At 44.6% G+C, this 17,907-nt stretch overlaps 1 protein-coding gene across 1 annotated transcript in view; it reads left to right on the top strand.

The window, feature by feature from the left end:
• LOC108095811 (neurotrimin) overlaps window positions 1-17,907 on the top strand; it is a 63,568-nt gene that overhangs the window by 3,496 nt on the left and 42,165 nt on the right. Inside the window, exon 2 of the mRNA XM_017197084.2 lies at window positions 12,338-13,013. Coding sequence (XP_017052573.1) covers window positions 12,809-13,013 — 205 coding nt within the window. The 5' untranslated portion in view covers window positions 12,338-12,808. The remainder of the gene's footprint in view (window positions 1-12,337; window positions 13,014-17,907) is intronic.

Genomic DNA, 17,907 nt, shown 5'->3' with positions numbered 1-17,907 from the left:
AGAAATCAAGGAAACACATCACACTGGGCGAAATTTTATGATTAAAGCTCTTTTTATACAAAAACTTAAATAAGTTTGCTTTCCAAGACATATAAATATTTTGCTGCAAGATTTTCTTCCATTATTTTCTACTGTTGACTTTGACAAGAATATTTATCATATTGGCTAGACGAAGTTTATTTTTCCTTTTTCCATTTATATTAAATTTGTTTTCTCTGCATTACTTGGACTACCTTAACTTGCGACTGGTAATTTCGATTGCCGTAGCGAAGAGATACAAAATTCGCCGGCAAGTCGTAGGGCCGGTTTTCCTCACGTTTTTCCGCCAGCGCTGCATTATGTTGTTTCATTTTCGAAGGCGGCGCACGCCCCATCGTTGTAGTTGTTGCAAAGTTTTTAATTAAATTTTATGTTGACTTTTGTGTGTCTGTCCCGCTCCGCTCCCCACCGCACCGCCCCGCACCGCACCGCTGAGCTCGACTCCGCTCCATTCCGTAGGTTCGTGCGCCTCGTTTCCGTAATGTATGCCGCCTCTTGCTCCAGTTTACACACATTCTACGCCCTGGATGCGCCTCCTCAAGTCCTTCAGTTCCTCAATCCCAAAGCCAGTCCTCCATCCCGCCCGCCTCTGCCACGCCCACTTGGCTCCGGCTAAAGAGAGCCTCGACTGTCATTATTGCAATCTTTGTGAATGTTCAACGACTTTACACAAAATATTTAGTAGCCTGGCAGAAATTTGTGTACCAAAATATTTGCGTACAAATTTGTTTATTGAAAGCAGCAGATTCTAGGAGGACGTCGATGACTTCGGCTCGGATGCTTGAAATGTTTGTCCAGGCTCCGAGTTTTCGAGCGGATTAAGTTGGTGAGCTGGTGGCACTGCCGACTCAAACTTTGCCTCAATTTTGGGATCCATTAAAAAGTTGCCGTTCGCAGAGAGGCAAGACTGTGATTGCCCGAATACTCAGTCGATAACTTTCATTAATTTGCCTTTGGAGCTTTTGCCTTTTGCGGAATGCATGGTACACATTAAAAGTGTAATTATCTGCATTAGTAATGGCTTGCGAGTGCTGTGCGAAAAAATGAGAACATGATCTTGATAGAGCGAAACGCTAATGAAACCAGGAGCGAGCTCCGCCAAGTTAATGTAACTTTCGGGGAATTTTCCGGCGCCCAAAAAAAGGGCAGAAGAAGGAATGGAATTACCCGAACCCTCGAGCCACGTTGTAAGCCATTTTCACGCCCAATTTCCAGCAATTTTTCATTGCCATAGCCAAGGTTTTTACTAATTACTCGGAGCGCCGAATCCCTCTGGTGAAACTTGGCTTGTAATTTAACAAATCATTGCAAGGGTTACACATTTCACTCACTTTGGCCCTGCCAGCTGGATACTTGGATACTGGGGGAGAAGTCCCTCGGAAGTATCCTTTCTCGCCGTCTTGGCTGCGAAAAAGGGTCCTTCCTTTGGCGTTTCTCGCCGGGCTTTTCAGACTTTTCCCGCTGTTTGCATTTCTAAATGTGCAAATAAATGTATTCAAAATGTGTGCCATTGCTTCTTGGTGTTTATTTTTGCTCTGCTTTCAGTTGCATGCTTTTCAGTGCCCCAAATATCCTTTCCACACCCCCATTTGTTTCCCTTTGTTTAAGGCATTGTTGTGACATGAAAATAGTTTTATTTGCATTTAGATTATTTTCTTTATTTTCGGCCCTGATCTCCGAATTTCGCCATTAGCACTTTTGAGGGTTGCCAGGTGAAGGTTCCCTTTTCTTTGATTTTTCGTCTCTGCTATTGTTGGATTTCCACTGCCCCCCAGTTGTGTTTCTTTTTACTTCTTTCGAACAAAAATAACCTTATCTCGGTGGAAAAAAGGGTTGGCCATTGTATTTGAAAGAGATCAAGCGCTGATAACAATTTTCACTTTGTGGCAAAACATCTTTGTCGTGGGACGCACACAAAGGGAAGCCCAAATTAATCAAAATATTAAAAATAGCCAGTGGAGCAGTTGCAAATTTTATGAATTGTGGCCACAAAGACATTTTGCACTGGCTCTTTAAACGGTGCCCGGGATTCTTTTGGGCTTTCACGAAAGCTAAGCAGCTGCGAAATGAAGAAAAGGTCTGCCGGAAAACCTCAATCACGCAGAAACAATTTCTCTGGCAGAGAATGGGGCGAAGGAGCCCCAAGGAGCGGACTGAAAACAAAGGCTGTGAAAAGCATTTTCCCAAACAATGGCAGCCCACCAGCGGTTGGGTTTTTCGGTGGAGCTCTCTTTTTCCGGGCCTACTCATCTGGAGCGGCAGCGGCTTTTGACGCGCCTTTTGAGCCGGGAACGTTTCGGGAAGTCGGTCCTGGAGATTTTTTTTATCGGCCCTGAAGAGTGCTAACTGGTCTGGCTTTCGGTCTGGTGTGAAATTGATTTAATGAGTTTTTTGTTCCGGTGGAGGGAATGGCAACGTCGTGTTATGCTTAAATTAAAGTTGCAAAGCTTCTCAGCTTTCGAGGCGTTCGAGTGTAATGAATCTAAGCACTGGACAGAGAGTGCCACAGGGCAAGTATGACTTTGACGTGCTCCTTGATATTAAATATTCAATTTCACTATTGAAATTAGAGAAACGGATTTAAAATCGTAAATTAAAGGATGCCAAAATTAACAAAAATAAAGATGTAACTTAAGTAGTTATGCATTTCTTACCAGGAATGTCAAAACTTTGAGGATTTGGATTACAAAATATCCAGATATTTTTCTCCTGCAAAATACCTGGCTTAACGCAAGCAAAACTCAATTTGCGGGCCAAGAGGAAGTTAATGGGCCGCCAGTAAGTGGGTTGTGGGCTGGCTAATTGATAGCGCATAATTGAAAAGCCATCAAAACGTAACAAAATGAGCCGGCAGAGGATGGCAGAGGGTTTCAGGGTCGAGAGCGGAGAAGTGGAAGCCAGGAGACGAGCGAGTGCGAAGCTGTCACTTTGTTTGCGTACCTGACACAGCTAGTTAGCTGCCATTTGCATACCGAGCGGTAATTACTGCAGCCTCCGGCGAAAAAGCCTTCATCGCTGATGGCAAACAGTTAACCAGCTCCTGTTTCTGTCGCCAGAAGAGTCCTTACTGTCTCCTCTTGGCCCACCACCTCTTCTGCTCCTATGTGTTTTGTGCTGCGAAATAATTGATATTATAATTTAGCAGCGAGGCGACTTTTATGTCTGCAACGTGTGCCGTCGGAGTAAAATACTCCGAAGAGACGGAGCTGCCGGGAAATTCCCCAACACCACCACCGCCATCAGCACCACCACCCACCGGATTGGATGTGTGGTGCGGAGGGACATATGCGAGCTGAATTGAAATTAATTTCAACTACTTAAATGGCTGCGGAGTCGACGACTCCTGCTACTGTTTTATTTATTGCCTTTGTGTGTGCCAGCTGCAGATCGGACATTCCCCTTCAGTTTCGCTTCCCAGTTTCAGTTTCTGAGTTTCAGTTTCAGTCGGAGCTGAAGCTTTCAGCTAGTTCCAGACATCCTTTGTGGCCTTCTCGTCATGGCGTGTCCCGGATAGTCCTGTCCCGGTTATTAATATGCAAAATTAGCACTTCACGGTTCTTTAATTAAAATTCTGTCAACGACGCTGACTTTATAAGCATTCATTAGTTTATTGAGTTGCTGTCATGAGAGCGAGTGTGTTTTTGTGTGTGGCGAAAGGCATTTCCCTGATGAAGCCATCGCCGGGATCTCATTACACTCGAGGTTAATACGTACAGGCGAAAAAAGAAGGTGTTAATAGTTTTAACCACAACATATTTTAAAATCATCAGAATTAGAGTATATAATAAAATAATATATATGCTTAAAATGTATATTGAAATTCATAAATGGTTAAAAAAATCAAATAAGTTGAATATTTTCCCCAGTGCACATGATATTCCCAATGACAAACGGTGAGTGCCATTAGCCAGAGTTAATTGCCAGCGGAGCAGGTCACAAAAAGTCAATAAGTGCAATTTATTTCATCGATTCGATTCCGAAGGGGAAGCCTTCACCAGGTTGTCATACATTGGGACTGGCGTTGTCCAACTTTCACCAAACAAAATCGAAAGCAATCTAAACACTAAACACATTTGGTGAAATAATTTGTAAGCACTCAGACATCATTAAAGCCGGTAGCTGAGGGTCACAAATGGCAGGGCCCAAACGCACATGAGATGTCCCGAATATCGGCAAAACTTTTCCAATAGTCCAACGTAGGACACGCAAGGAATCGTGCGACCGAGGAAAAAAACTTATAATTGAATATTAAGACACTTTGTCGTTTAATGTGGTAATTAGAGTTAATAACGCCAAAGCAGAGCAACGGCTTGGAAGAGGCGAAAAAATGTATTACTAAGTCGTTCCATAAAAGACCCAGATCCTCTGGCGGAGACGGGCCGAGGTATTTTTAAAAGGAAAACTTTCTGCCCTTCGGCAAGTCTGGCGGAAAGGCATTCAGCCAGCGCCTAAGCAGAAAAGCGGAAAAGCAAGCAACAGCTTTTGTGTCCGCTTACACACTCGCCCTCAAACAACGCACGCATATTCATAAAGCAAATGAAAACTAGCAGGCAAAAGAAAGCTGGCAAAGCGTTTTGCTGGCCACGCAGGACGGCAATGGCAACGCCCAGGAAGTCGGCCTAACCGCCTGAAGGAAGCAAACTAAGAGCAGTTGGCCAGGTCTGCACTAGGGGAATACGCAAGGATTTAGGTGTAGGCAAAAAAAAAAAAATAAAACAAAATTTGCTTTAATAGTAATCTATTTAATACCATCGCAAAAAGTAAATATAAATATTTCCACAAAAAACTCTCTAGGTAATTTTCCGTATATTTTGTTCCCAATTTTCTAAGTGACAAAAATAATATTATTATAGTTTTGACGCGAATATTGTTATCTGTTTATGGTTATGAATAATAACCATTATTATTTGTTTTTAATATTTTTCTTTTATATTTTGGTTTCATGGTAAAGTTTTTTCTTCGCATTGGGATAAGTATTTCTCTCCGTGTTCTTAGCGACGAACTGGGGACCTGAACTATATAACTCGCTGCAGGCTAGACGCTGGCCGCAGTTGAAATTTCAAGACAGAAATTTTTAATTGCCTGGGCGGAGTCGAGGGGAGCTCAACCCGCGAAGGTCGTTGTCATTTGTGGGGCCCGACAAAACCATTCACGGGTCGGCCTGTCAGCGCATCTCGAGCGTTCTGCTGTCGCTATCCCCTTGGGCAGGGCAAACAATTAAAGAGCACAAACAGTAAATTAGATGTTTACTCGCTCTGCCAGCGTGAAATGGATCCCGGCAGCTGGAGAGCTGATGAGCTGTAGAATCGCAGAATCGGAGAGCGGAAACGTGTCACTAAGCCAATATGCCTAAGCGAACTTCCTTTGGCCATTTCTTTTTTTTTTCTTTGGAAGCCCCTCCGTTTCAACCACTTGCACTTCCATTTACATAAACAATTTGTCAAACTGTCAGTATTTTGTGTGCTTTTTTGTGTCGACCTGTCAGCGAAGACAGCTGCCAAGGTGGCCGGAATGCCGAGGCTGCTCCTGCTGCTTCTTGGCCCGCCAACTTGGTCAATTTGCGTTGTCAACTGTGATGGAGCCGCGGTCAGTAACCCAAACGCCTTTGGCAGGAAATTGCAAACGAAATGAACTTGTTCGCACACACCGCGCAAATTAATGAGCGTGACAAAGGCCTTGAGTGACCAAATCAGGGGGTCAAGGGGGCCAAGTTGTCCGTCGAGTCAAGTCCGTCAGCCAGATGGCCCAACTGGCCATCCATCCAGACATTCAGCAAGTAGAGGGGAGAGGGGAGGGGAGGAGGGAAAATCCAGGGGCCAGCGTCTTCGTCAACATGCGTTGACATTCTAATGACACTTACTTGACATGCTGTTTGTTAATGGTAATCAATAAATTATCTTCCGTGCCTCCCCGCTGTTGGCCGTGTTCGTTGGTTGAGCCATGTTTTTGTGTGTGCTCGGATATAATTGATTTGGCCCGGCCGAGGGAGTGGATAAGCCGGTGATTTATTGAGTCGCGTCTCCGGGTCTTTATTTAGCCGAAGGTATTTCAATTTGTTTATTAATCACAGCTGTGCTGTGCTGGGCTTGGCTTGGTTTGGCTGGCTAGGTTTTGACTTGGCCCGGCTTTCCTGTTGACAGAATCGTTGCATGTCATCAAATATCCCGGGGTGGTGGCAACCCTGCCACCCTTCGAGTGTGCGAGTGTTTTTCTGAGAGGGGGGAGGGGTTTTGGGATTGTGGGCAAAAAACCCGAAAGTCATTTGGGCGTTAAACAAAGAACACCTGCTGCTGGTTTCGCTTTGGCCTGGCTTTCGAGCGTTTATCAGTGCGTGCCCGTCATACGCTGTCATGCGAATTTCCTGGCCAGAGAAAGGAAATCCTAGCACGCTTTCGGGATGGAATGGGATAGGATAGGATGGGTTGGAATGGGAGGGTATGGGATCCCCGTAATACGGGCAATCAATATTCCCAATAACGTATTATTATTGCCATTCCTGCCAGCGGCATTTTCTGTTGCGCCACTTGGCTTTGCTTCTAGTTTGAGTTCGAGTTCGAGTTCTCGATTTGGATTTGGCTTTGGCTTCTCCTCCGGCCTGGGCTTCATCCTGGCCAGCTGACGCCACAGGAAAACTGACACATAGACAGGCGCTCTGGCGGAGGGAAATATAACTAATACGCCCCGGAATCCTTTCGCTGCGATGTTTTCCCATTTGTTGTGTGTGTGCACTTTTGTCTGTTTTCGCATGTTGCGTATTATTTTTTATGTCATACGAGGATTTTCATTCAATCTCGTTGTCTTTTACATTACTGTTTCTGATTCCAGCTTTTGCTTCGGCTTGGGCTTCTGTTTGTGTTTGTGTTTCTGTTTCTGTTTCTGCTGCTCCTGCAACTCCGGCTGTCGCTTTATGGCATAGTCAACAATTTTATTCGTTACCCATACGACCCGTTGCCAGGACCAGCTTCCCGAAACGCCTCCCCCATGTTTCCATGTTACGTTACGGCCTTTCCCTGTTTGCTCGGTTGACTCCCCCTTTTTGTGTGTTTGCTCCTGCGCTGTTTACAATATTTACTTGGCCATTTATTTATTTGTAGGTGTCGAAAGGTTAACTTCCATTGCATATCGCTCCCGTATTGTTCTATTATTATTATTATTATTATTATTGCCTTGGTTTTGGTTCTAACTGCTGATTGCCATTCAAAGTGCGGTTGCGGATTTTATTCAGCTCTTTCTGTTCTTTTTTTTTTTGGCTTTTCTGCTGGAATGCTCGTGCTCCAAAAATGGCGACATTTTGCCTCTCGCTGTCGATTTTTTGACTCCAAAATAATGGTTTGGCCTGCGGTTTTTTGTGTTGGCAATTTTTCATGCTGTCATTTTATTGATTTGATTTATGTGTTTCGTGTGCATCGAATTTGTTACAAATGCCGCCGTGCGCCATAGGCCATCGATGTCCGGCACAGCAGTTGTAAGCACGCAGCTCGAACAATGCGGCCCAGGAATTTGCATTTAAACTGCAGCAAAATGCGTTCAAAGCCCCCGTATTAAAGGCCATTCGAAAGTCTTACTCGTATTTAATTCAATTGAGAGTAGGGACTATCTGTGCGGAGCATTTTCGCTTTAAACGGTGCAACCACTGGATTAGATACATGAATGACAGGCACTCGTGGAGAAACGCAGCCGTAGGCTCTTCTTGTTGCCACACAATTCTTCCATGCAAATATTTTCCATTGGGAGCGACGACACAAGTGCTTCGGAAAATTTCCAGCATGGAAAGGGCGAGGGGGGAGGGGAAAAAATGTTGACGGCGGCACAAAATAGCAGCACGAGCAGAAATTGCATCCCCGGGCACTGCAAGGGATAATCCATTTCGGCATAATAAATAAAGCAGTAATTGCCAAGTGAATACAGCGGCAGTCAGGATCTATGAACTCCAGCTGCACGAACGGCCGGCCCCATGTCCTTTTCCCCATGCGATCCCATGTGTGTGCTCGTCCTGTTCTGTGGCAGCCTGCATAATAGACGAATTATGTTTGCCTCAGCAAAAATGCAAAGTATCAAGGGCCTAGGAGCCGAGTTGCCGAGATGCCTGCTTGCCGGCTGGCTGCATATTAAAGCAGCCGTCAAATGCCTTAATATATGCGGAGATTACTTTCATATTTCATGTACGGGCATTCAGGCTACCTCGGCTGTCCGGTGAGCCCAGAATTTAATTTGCACTGCTTGCGGAGAGATAACGCTGAATTTAAAGCCTTTACTTGGAGGGGGGACACAGTTGCGGTCAACAGTTTAGCACTTAATACTGGATGTGGTCTTAAAATTTTGCGACACCTTTTGTTAGAACAATATTAGAAATTAAATTCATTAGACCATATAATTTTCAACATTTATTTACAACTTTTGAAAACATTTCCATTTAGTTTAGCCCCATTTTCTTCACCCCATGTGTGTATAGAAAATTCGCATGCAAGTCGAGTGCTAGATGGGTGCTTGACTTTTGCTTGTGGAAAATGTCTGTCAACTTTGTAGACCCGCGCACACGTGAACTGAGGGGCCGTCAAGTGAGTGACTTTCCACCGCTTTTCCGACCGTAAGACTCTCAGTGTACGAGGATGTGTGTGCGTGTGAGTGTGTGTGTATGTGAGAGAGAGCTGCAGATAACCTTTTGAACCTTTGACAAACTGCTGCAGCGAACTTTTGCCATTCGTTTGGAAAATTTTAATAATCTTTTATCGAGCTGGCTGAATCTACATCTTCTTCTACTTCAACTTTCATCCTGTCGTTCGTCTTCTCCTTATATATGTAATATTTTTTCTCCTTTTTTCATTAAAACTTGTCAACTGCATATTAGGTGGGGATACCCGTGCGTGAGGGGCCACCATCTTGCCACATTGTTGCCGTGTCAATCCGCCGGAGTTTGTGGCAAGTGTTCGGCTTGAACTTTGCACGCAGCCTTCTTTGTGGCGTGTGTGAAGGGTTTTGGCTGGAATTATTTTTCTTATTTTTCACCCAGCCGCCTTTGTGCTCTAAGTTGGCAACATTGTGGCCGCCTTGTTAATCATTTTGATGACAATGTGGGGCCCATGGTCGCTGTCATCGTCGTTTCCCCGGGAATTGCAAATAATTCACTGCCGAAGGTCGCCAGATGAAAATTCACAGAGAAAATGGGCTAGGGACTGAGCGTTTATACTAGATATTTTTGCTTTATTCTCCCCTTTGATTACACGCCTCGAAAGTCGCTGCTATTTCAAATGAGTTTTGCCAGCTCTTTATCTGCCAAGCTTACTGATTATTTCAGTTGGCTAACTATACCCTGGAATAAATAATTGGTTGGCCTAGATATAAATTTGTCTGCCTTAAACAAGTATTTTTATTTATTAAAATCTATATGAAACTATTTAAGACTTATTATTTATTCAATAAGTTACTGATAATAGCATTATATAGTAGTAAAATTCTCCATATTATCCTTTTTAAACTTTTATTAAATGACGATGAAATGAATAGCAAGTAATTTATAGTCGAGGCACCGCAGTTTTTGCTACTTACTTGTTTTAATGATGCACTCGTCGGTTGCCAAGCGAAACTAGCAAAAGAATGAGCCACCCTGCGAAGGGGTGAAATTGCAGATTTATAAATAAGCCAAAGCTCAAATCGAATCTGCTGCTGCAAGCTGCTCTTGTTTGAGTTTTTTCATTTTTTTTGTTTTTTGTTTTTACTGCTGCTTGGCTGTCTTGTTGCCCTCTTGTGCCACTTGTTTGCCATTTGTTCGTTTAGTTTACAATGCAATTAACCCATTTTAAAGTTCCGCAAGTCAACCGCGAGGAGGCGGGGCTGGTAGAACGCCGGGCTGACAAAAGACGAAGCTATTTCTTTTCGCTCGGATTCAGTTACTCCACACCACGTCCCCGGTTTTTCCGCCCGTCAAGCGAAAATCAGTTTCACAGCAAACCAGCAAAAACTAATTACGACTTGCTCTGGCAAACTTGCAGCTGGAAATTGTACCGCAAAGTGCAATTTAGACGAAAGTCGAGGCATCAGCAGGAGGCAAAAGGCGACTCAAGTTGCCAGTTGCGAGTTGCGAGTGGCGAGTTGCGACAGCGAAACAGGGCGCGTAAAAATTAAAAACCGCCGGCGTTCGGACGTGGCAATGTTGTTTTTAAATAATTAAATCCGCTTTATTAGAATATTAAACTTTTATGGCGGCCACCAGACGACCGCAGTCACCGCAGCGGCTCAACAAAGAGCCCGATAAAATGTTAAAACATTTAGCCGGTGCCCAAGCTCTCTGACCAACACCGAAACACCGAGATCAAATTGCAGGACTTCAGAAATTTGTAGCTGCCCAGCGTTGTTGTGTCGGGTTGGCTGTGTCATAAATAAAGGCAGCGGCGCACAGCATGTGGCACACATATAAAAATCTGTAGGCCAAAGCCCCATAAAACCGATAACCTTGGCCCTCCACAACAGTGGCCAGCAGCATCAGCTGCACTGCGCTGAAAAAGGGGGCACTTAAAGCCAATCATTTAAAAATTCATATGAAATTGCCAATTAAATTTTAAATATAAAAACATTTGTACGCTTTTTGATTGATTTATGCACATGCATTATGCAAATTTATCCAGCGAAATTACAGTTCATAAATACGTGTAGTAAATGTTTGTATAAAAATTCGAATTTTGTAAAGATTTAATTTACTTCGTTTATTTACATTAACACATTTTTCAAATTCAGAATTCATAAATTTGCATTTAAATGAATTGGTTAAATATATATTTCTATCAATCTATACGAATAAAATTGATACCAATTGACGGGTAAATTATTCACAATGAGCAAAAAAAGGGAATTTGTTGTCCGATTTAACAATTATTTCTTCAAGTGGCTATATCCTCCGGCTAATGCTCTTCCATCGGTGGCGATGACAACAGCGGCAACCTGGGCTTGTCCTGCGCGTCTTTTGTTGCCGTTTTATGCGCCGTCCTGTTTATTTACGGCTATTTACCGCCTACATGATAAAAGCCTTCTGCCGGCATCATCGCGCATAAAAGCCGTGCCATCCAGGCTCTCCCTGCTTTCCCGGCTATCCTAACCCCAAGATCTCTCTGCAAGAGGTGGCTTTTTGAGTAATTATATGGTCGTCGCAGATTTGTAGCTCCGCCACCTACGCGACCTACTTTGCCTCGGTTCGGGATAGATACAAATATTTTATTGCTCCTCCAGGACATGAGAGGCATATAAGCGCACCACGCGGCGTATACTTGATGCCACGGCACTGGCTGCCCGGGGTAATAATGAAAACGATAGATAATTATGGACCAGCCACTCGCCGGCTGGCTGCCTAGTGACTTTTAATGGACTTTTCAAGCTCGGCGTCCCAGTGAAAGTGACTCGCTGCCGTCGGCTGCATGGGGTTAATCTAAATTTATAACTTCATTTTTTCCTGAGCACTCGCGACCCATTCCACTGACCACGACATCCTGCTGCTGGGTCGCAGTTTGTTTTTATGGGTTTTGGAGCAGATTCTTTTTTTGCCGTAGTTTCTCCTGCACGGAAGCGATAATGAAATAATTTGAACTTTTCAGTTTGCTGATTTTTCTTCGGCTTACCCCCAAACTTGTGTGCATGTGTGTATATATCCCAGTCTATGTGTGTGGCAAGGATAACGCAGCAAGCTCATAAAATTATGCAAAACTTTGTCATTAAATATGGAACAAGGGGCGGGGATGGGAGACTGGTGGTATAGGGTTTCGCCGCCCTAGGAACAATTTGTTATTTGGCTTTGGACTTTGCTCTTGAAGTGTTGTTTTCCCGGCTCGCCGTTCTCCCTCCATTTTCTCGAATTTCCCCTGTGCATGTGCACGTGTGTGTGTGTGCGGGATCAGCGCTGTGGGAAAAAGGTTAAAAAACGGAACTTTTATAATTTAACTTGTGTGCTAATTGCACTTTGTGGGGTAATTTTGCGTGTCAGTGAAGTTTTGCAGACGCATTTCGGTGTATGTGTGTGTGTCTATGTGTGTGGGGGTTTATAGAGCGCATGTGAGTGCCACACGCACACACATCGAGAACAGGATATATGCTTTAATGTTTGCTTTGAGCACCTAAAAACATTCCTGAGCTCACTGCACTTGAAAGTTTGCGGCCCAAAGTGGAAGCGGAGTTTAGCTTAAAGATCGCAAAAAGCTGAGTGTAGTTCTTTTTTTTTATTCTGCCTGCGGAGGCAAAAACTTTAGCTTTGCAACAGCCAGGTTGCAACTGAAAAATAATAATTATTTATTTGCTTTCCACATTTCCGTTGCAGATACTCTGGCCAACAATCCAATCACAATTTACTTGTGGCAACGGCAGGAAAACAGTGATAATTAGTTGTCCAGGCCAACAAAGACAATAAAGACAAGGCAACAAGGGCAATAAAAATTAATTAGAAAATATTTCACATCAGACTGCCGCAATTTGTCAAGGGAAAGCGCACAAAAGTGCGCAATACATGGGAGCTTGTGGTCCCTTCTCGCCCCACTTCTAATTAGGAAAAAGAACTCTAGCACGCAGAAAAAACCTCGAAAATAAACTGGAAAACTGCAAAATTAAACAAAGCGGCAAAGCGACTATGCAAAGTATGTTGGCGCTTAACCAAATGAAAACTTAAAGCGTACAAAAAGAAGAACCGGAAAGAGAGCAGTCTGCAACTCCAGTAAATTTAATAACAAAGCGGGAAAAGGCGGCGAACTCCGGAACACAGCAGCTCCACGTCATTCGCGCCGAGCGCGGAACAATGAAAATAATTTCGCGTAGCATACGTACAGGCGACTTGGCCCCGCCCCCCACTGCCCCCGGCATTAGGAAAATCAGCCAGCGACGCAACCGCGCTCCGCTCAAAATGAATTGCCCCATTCTGATTGTAATTAGCCTCGGATGGCTGCTGCACGCGCACGCCGGAAGCGGCGGGTTCACCGTCGAGGCCGCCATTTCAAATCGAGGTAAGTGATTCGCCGCCCCACTCCTCCCGCGATTTTTCCCCTGTATCGTTCTATATATATATATAGTGCCCACGGTTCGAGTCACATCTGATCCAGTCGGGCTACAGCTCGAACAATAGCTCCGTGGAATGGGGCAGCTGCGGCAGGGGGCTGTGCAGCTTTTCTAATGCACAGCAAACAAATACATACTAAAACCGAACAAAAATAAAAAGTCATAAAATAAACACTCTCTAATCTCGGGAAATAAAATGGTGTGTTACACAATTTTAATTGAATTTATAAAGCACTCAAAAGCTTTAAAATATGCATAGTTCCTATGGGTTTCAAACTGGCATAAGAATTTTAATTTAAAATTTTTTAAAATCTATTTAATTACAATATTCATTTTCCTGTGCATTTATTTCTACATCGTTTCGCAGTCATCGCTTTTTATTTCGCGCAGCACTCAACGCAAGTTGCATTTATGTTTTTACATAATAGAGAAAGAGAGGGAGAGTGGGACGGGCCCAAAAGCGCTGGCGGGAGAAAAAAAAAATAATGTAAAAAATATAATAAAATACGAGAGCTCGCTCCCACTTTCCCCGTAATCCCTTTTTGCTATTTTAATGCCAATGTAACGCTGCATAAATCCAGGCGCCGGGGTCCTCGAGCACGTTGTGGTGTTTAATGCTGAAGCCGCTGGCGAGGAGTGCGAAAAAATAGAGCAGAAGCTTACCACGAGATAGAGAATGGCGAAAGAGACCGAGGTCATTTGCGGAGCGGTCAGCTGAGCCACTCCTCCGCGAATCCTCGAAGCCTCCAAGCGTGTTTTTCCACCCACTAAGCCGCCGCACATGCCTCAAAAACCCCAGCCACAATTAATAACTCGTTATGGCCGCGGCAACTTAAGCAGTTGCCTCTCTCCGAATTAAAACGCTGAACTTTCAATTGCAAAGTTTCCCCCGGCCAAACGGGAAAACAAAAAAAAAAGGGGGGAAACTGGAGAAAAACAGACGAAAATTCTGCACAAATAGTTGGCTTATCTCGGCAGCGGTTTATCTGGGACTCGAAGTCCATTGTCTGCCACTTTGCTTTGCTTCTATTAGGCCATGAAAAACATGATATAAATTGAAAACTCAGGTGCGCCGCCAGCCAACTTTAAAGCTAAGCGAAATGGCGAACACGGGGCGTATACGCAACGTACGAACGTTGGAACGAACGAACGAGCAAACGAGTGGTGGAGCGAACCCATAAAAACAAATTCACCATCCAGGGCTATATTTTCCTTTGGTAACTTTCGCCAACCAATCGATAAATTTAAGAGCACAACATTTGTCTCCATTATCGCAAAAATCCGAAGGCAAACACTGTGCAAAAAATGCGGCAGAGGGCTGCAAAAAAATGAGGAAAATATACGAAAAACTGCGGAGCGCATAAAAGAGCCATCGATGCGTGGCACTGGGCGCTCTCGGGCTTCGGACTTTTCCAAGGTGGGCGGGGCTTAGAGTGGGTTTTTCGGTTATAAGAGGGGCTTGAATCATACCCCACTTCCATTTTAACCCCCAGCTCCAACTGCTCCACCTGCCATCCCCACCCACAGCCAGTGAGCCACAAAAGGGCGGGCACAATAAAACCGAACAAACCAAAGACAGACCTGTTCTTATCCCAGCTACATCTGCAATATAGAGTGGAAAAAGGGGCAAAGGCAGTAAAGCTATATCAAAGGTGAGAATGTGCTTTTGTCACTGATCATAAATTCTTCGTGCGCCAGTTGCCTTTAGCGTTGGCCCTGCCTTTATGTGGGTGTTGATACAGGGGGAAAAATATGGGTTCAATTGTAAAACAAAATTATGATTTTGAGCTCTATTGAAAGAAATGAAGTGAAGGAATAAAGATTATGCCCGATTAAAGTGACTACAAACCAGAGTTCAAAAAGCAATTAAAGCTTATAAAGCGGAAGTAGCTCAACCTATTGTAATTTAACTTTTGAAACCTTTTGTTCTCAGTTTCAAATCCACATTCTGAAGTTACAATGATTTTTTTCACGTGCACAGAACGAGGCAATAAAACGTTACAATTGACATTGGAACGCACTGAAAAGGGAGCCGAGTTCGCAAAGGAAAAGCGAAAGGAAAATGGTTTGCTGCTGGCTCTGATAGCAGCAAATTGGCGGGACGTCCAAGCAGGGGTGGGGAAAGGGAAAGGGGAAAAACTCGGGGGTGCTGGGCGGATTGTTGGGTGCGAAGGTTGCATCGCCTTGACAAATGTTTATTGAGTAACACGAGCCATAAACTGCAAGCGAAAAGCGATCCACCTCCGCCCGCTGGCCAAACTTGCCAGCTTTGACCCATTTTCATGAGCCGTGCAATCCCCCTCGTCCGTCGCCTCGGTTTTCCGGCATCAGTTGCCTGTTTGAGAATCTGGTGCACGTGATGCACTTGAAGGATGCGCAGTGGCTCACATCCACCAGCTACCAGTTTATAAACTGACAACAATTTTTCATAAGACTGCAGGAGCATCATCAGCAGACAGCGGCAAACACAAACAACAGCTGTTTTCCGCCTCGAGGGCTTTTCCGCCCACCGCTCCTGCCACGCCCACACTCACTCCGCACAAACGCTGCATTTTTGCATATCTTGCTGTTTTGTTTGGCATTTTTAGTGATTTCACTTAAATTTTCATAACAAAATATGCACAGTGCGTGCTTGCAGCTCACTTTTGGCTCAACACAGCAGCTTTGTTTGTCGGCAAGTTTCGGGGGGATGGGTATGGAAAGCAGCGGGGGCGGGGACGGGGGGCGGGGGAGCGCTGGGAAAAACTGCTAACATGTTCTAGCTGTCATATATTTTTTCAACAGATTTTTCGCCCTCACCACCGCCATGGAGATTTCCTCTCAGCGGCTAAAACCGCATTTTGTATGTTTTTGCAGATGCTTTTGGGAAATTGTTCATAGGGTTAGTTTTTCCCGCCTGCCAATTCGCTGGCTCTGTTCCGCAGACTCTGAGCCATGTTAGTACAGGGTTGGCAGTGCGGGAAGGGAAAGGGGTCCAGCCCAGGAGGGATCGAGCTTGGGGCTGGCAAACGGCCTGACATGGAGTACGTGTTTGTATGCAGTCCCTGCCTCCATTTACTGATCCAGCACTGCGGGAAAAGTCAATGTTTGAAGTATGAGAAGTGAATTCATGATAAGTTTTCTTTCTGTGTTGTATTGGATATTTAGAAAAATATAAAATTATTTGGGATTTTTAAATATATTATAAATTCCACTTTAAAAATCTTTATTCTGCGATCACTTTGATAATTCCGTTTAAAATACTTCTGAGTATGTTTTAAGTTTTCCCCACATATAATACGAATTTTCTCAGTGACTGGTTGCTTCTGCTACAGCGAACTGACTATAGTATTATATTTGCGAATCCCTTTGGGTATGTTGCCAGCAATAAATTTCCATCAGACGCCGTTGCCGTCGCCGTAGTCGCTGTCGCTTGTGCCCGGCGTCCAGGATTTTTTCAGCCTCTCGCCGGCCACGCCTCCTTTTCCATTAACTCACAGGGCCATGTACCATCGCAGCCCCCACGGTTACTGGATACTGGCTGCTAGCTGCTGGCTGCTGGTTACTGGGGAAACAAATCTCTGGCTCAGCTGGCGCATTTGTTGGTTTGTGTTGCGGTTTTTTCCCGAATTCGTTTTGATTGTTTGTCATATTTCCGTGCATACAATTCATTTTCTATTGCCCAGAAAGCGGCTCGTCGACTCTACTGCTCGACTCGACTGGCCGACTGGTCCCCCGTGGTGTAGGGCTCAATTACGTGACCAGGACGACCCGTGCCAGCTCTTCTCGGCGGGTTGACAATATTCCAACTCGGCCCCTTGCCAGATGTACAGCCTCCTGCTCAGTGTATGTATATGTATCCTGTCGTGTTTCCACCAGCCAAGAGCAGCGTATCAATGAAATATGTTCAAAAGGGAAGAGGAGTTGTGGTGTGGAGGTGGAGATGGAGATGGAGAAAAAATGAACGATTCCCCCGGAGAGCCATGGGCGCATAACTTAAAACAAATACGAAACTGAAAAATATACGAGCGGGCAAATGGAAATTGAAAATATCCTATTACCAGGGGATTGACGCTGACAGCCACACCAAACCAGCGAGGATAATTGAAGGCTTCACTTATCGGGGATTTTCAGGATCACATAGGAGCTCCGAGCTTTTCTTCCCTATTTCATATTTATATATGTATGAGTTTATGTATTAGCATAGACATTTTCACGCTGTGTCCCCAGGGCGATTGCCATGCGATAATTATGGCTGGCAACCCGAAAAAGAAGGAGCAGCGAGAAATCCCCAAGAAATTTATTAATTAGCACCAGGGCGGAAAGGACCGAAGGCGGTACCGCACTCATGTTCCTTGGCCCAAACTCCCACTCTTTCCCCCTTCTATGCTTATTTTACCAATTAAAGCCAATTTCGCCATGTTTCTTCAGTTGGGCGGTCGCATTCAAATGTGCTCTCCGTCCTCCGGTGGGTATACATATACATGGTGTTGGGTCTGAATGGGAAGTTGGGGAACCCAATGGCTGGTATGGCGGGTCGGTGGATCGGAATGGGTCCGTAGCATCCACTAATCGCATTATTAACGCGCCGTTAACATTTTGCGACATTGACTTGAACTTTGGAAGTGACTTTCATGGCTAAAACATGGGGCAAATGTGGAGTGGAGTGGCGTGGCGCGTTGTGGATTTGCTTGGCATTCAAAATATGCTTAGAAGACATGACCAGGGCCAACATTTATATAATACCCTTGAAGTTTTCGGCATTTGCCAAATTCCGCTCCAACGAGCTACTGGCTGAGTGGAAGGGGGATTTTCGGAGGTTCCTTCCCAGAATGTTTTCCATGCGCCATCATGGCAATGCCA

This window comes from Drosophila ficusphila, unplaced genomic scaffold (assembly GCF_018152265.1).
Source record: "Drosophila ficusphila isolate 14025-0441.05 unplaced genomic scaffold, ASM1815226v1 contig_791, whole genome shotgun sequence".
Lineage (NCBI taxonomy): Eukaryota > Metazoa > Arthropoda > Insecta > Diptera > Drosophilidae > Drosophila > Drosophila ficusphila.
Note: the sequence above shows the minus strand (reverse complement) of the source record. Positions and strands in the feature narration are given on the sequence as shown.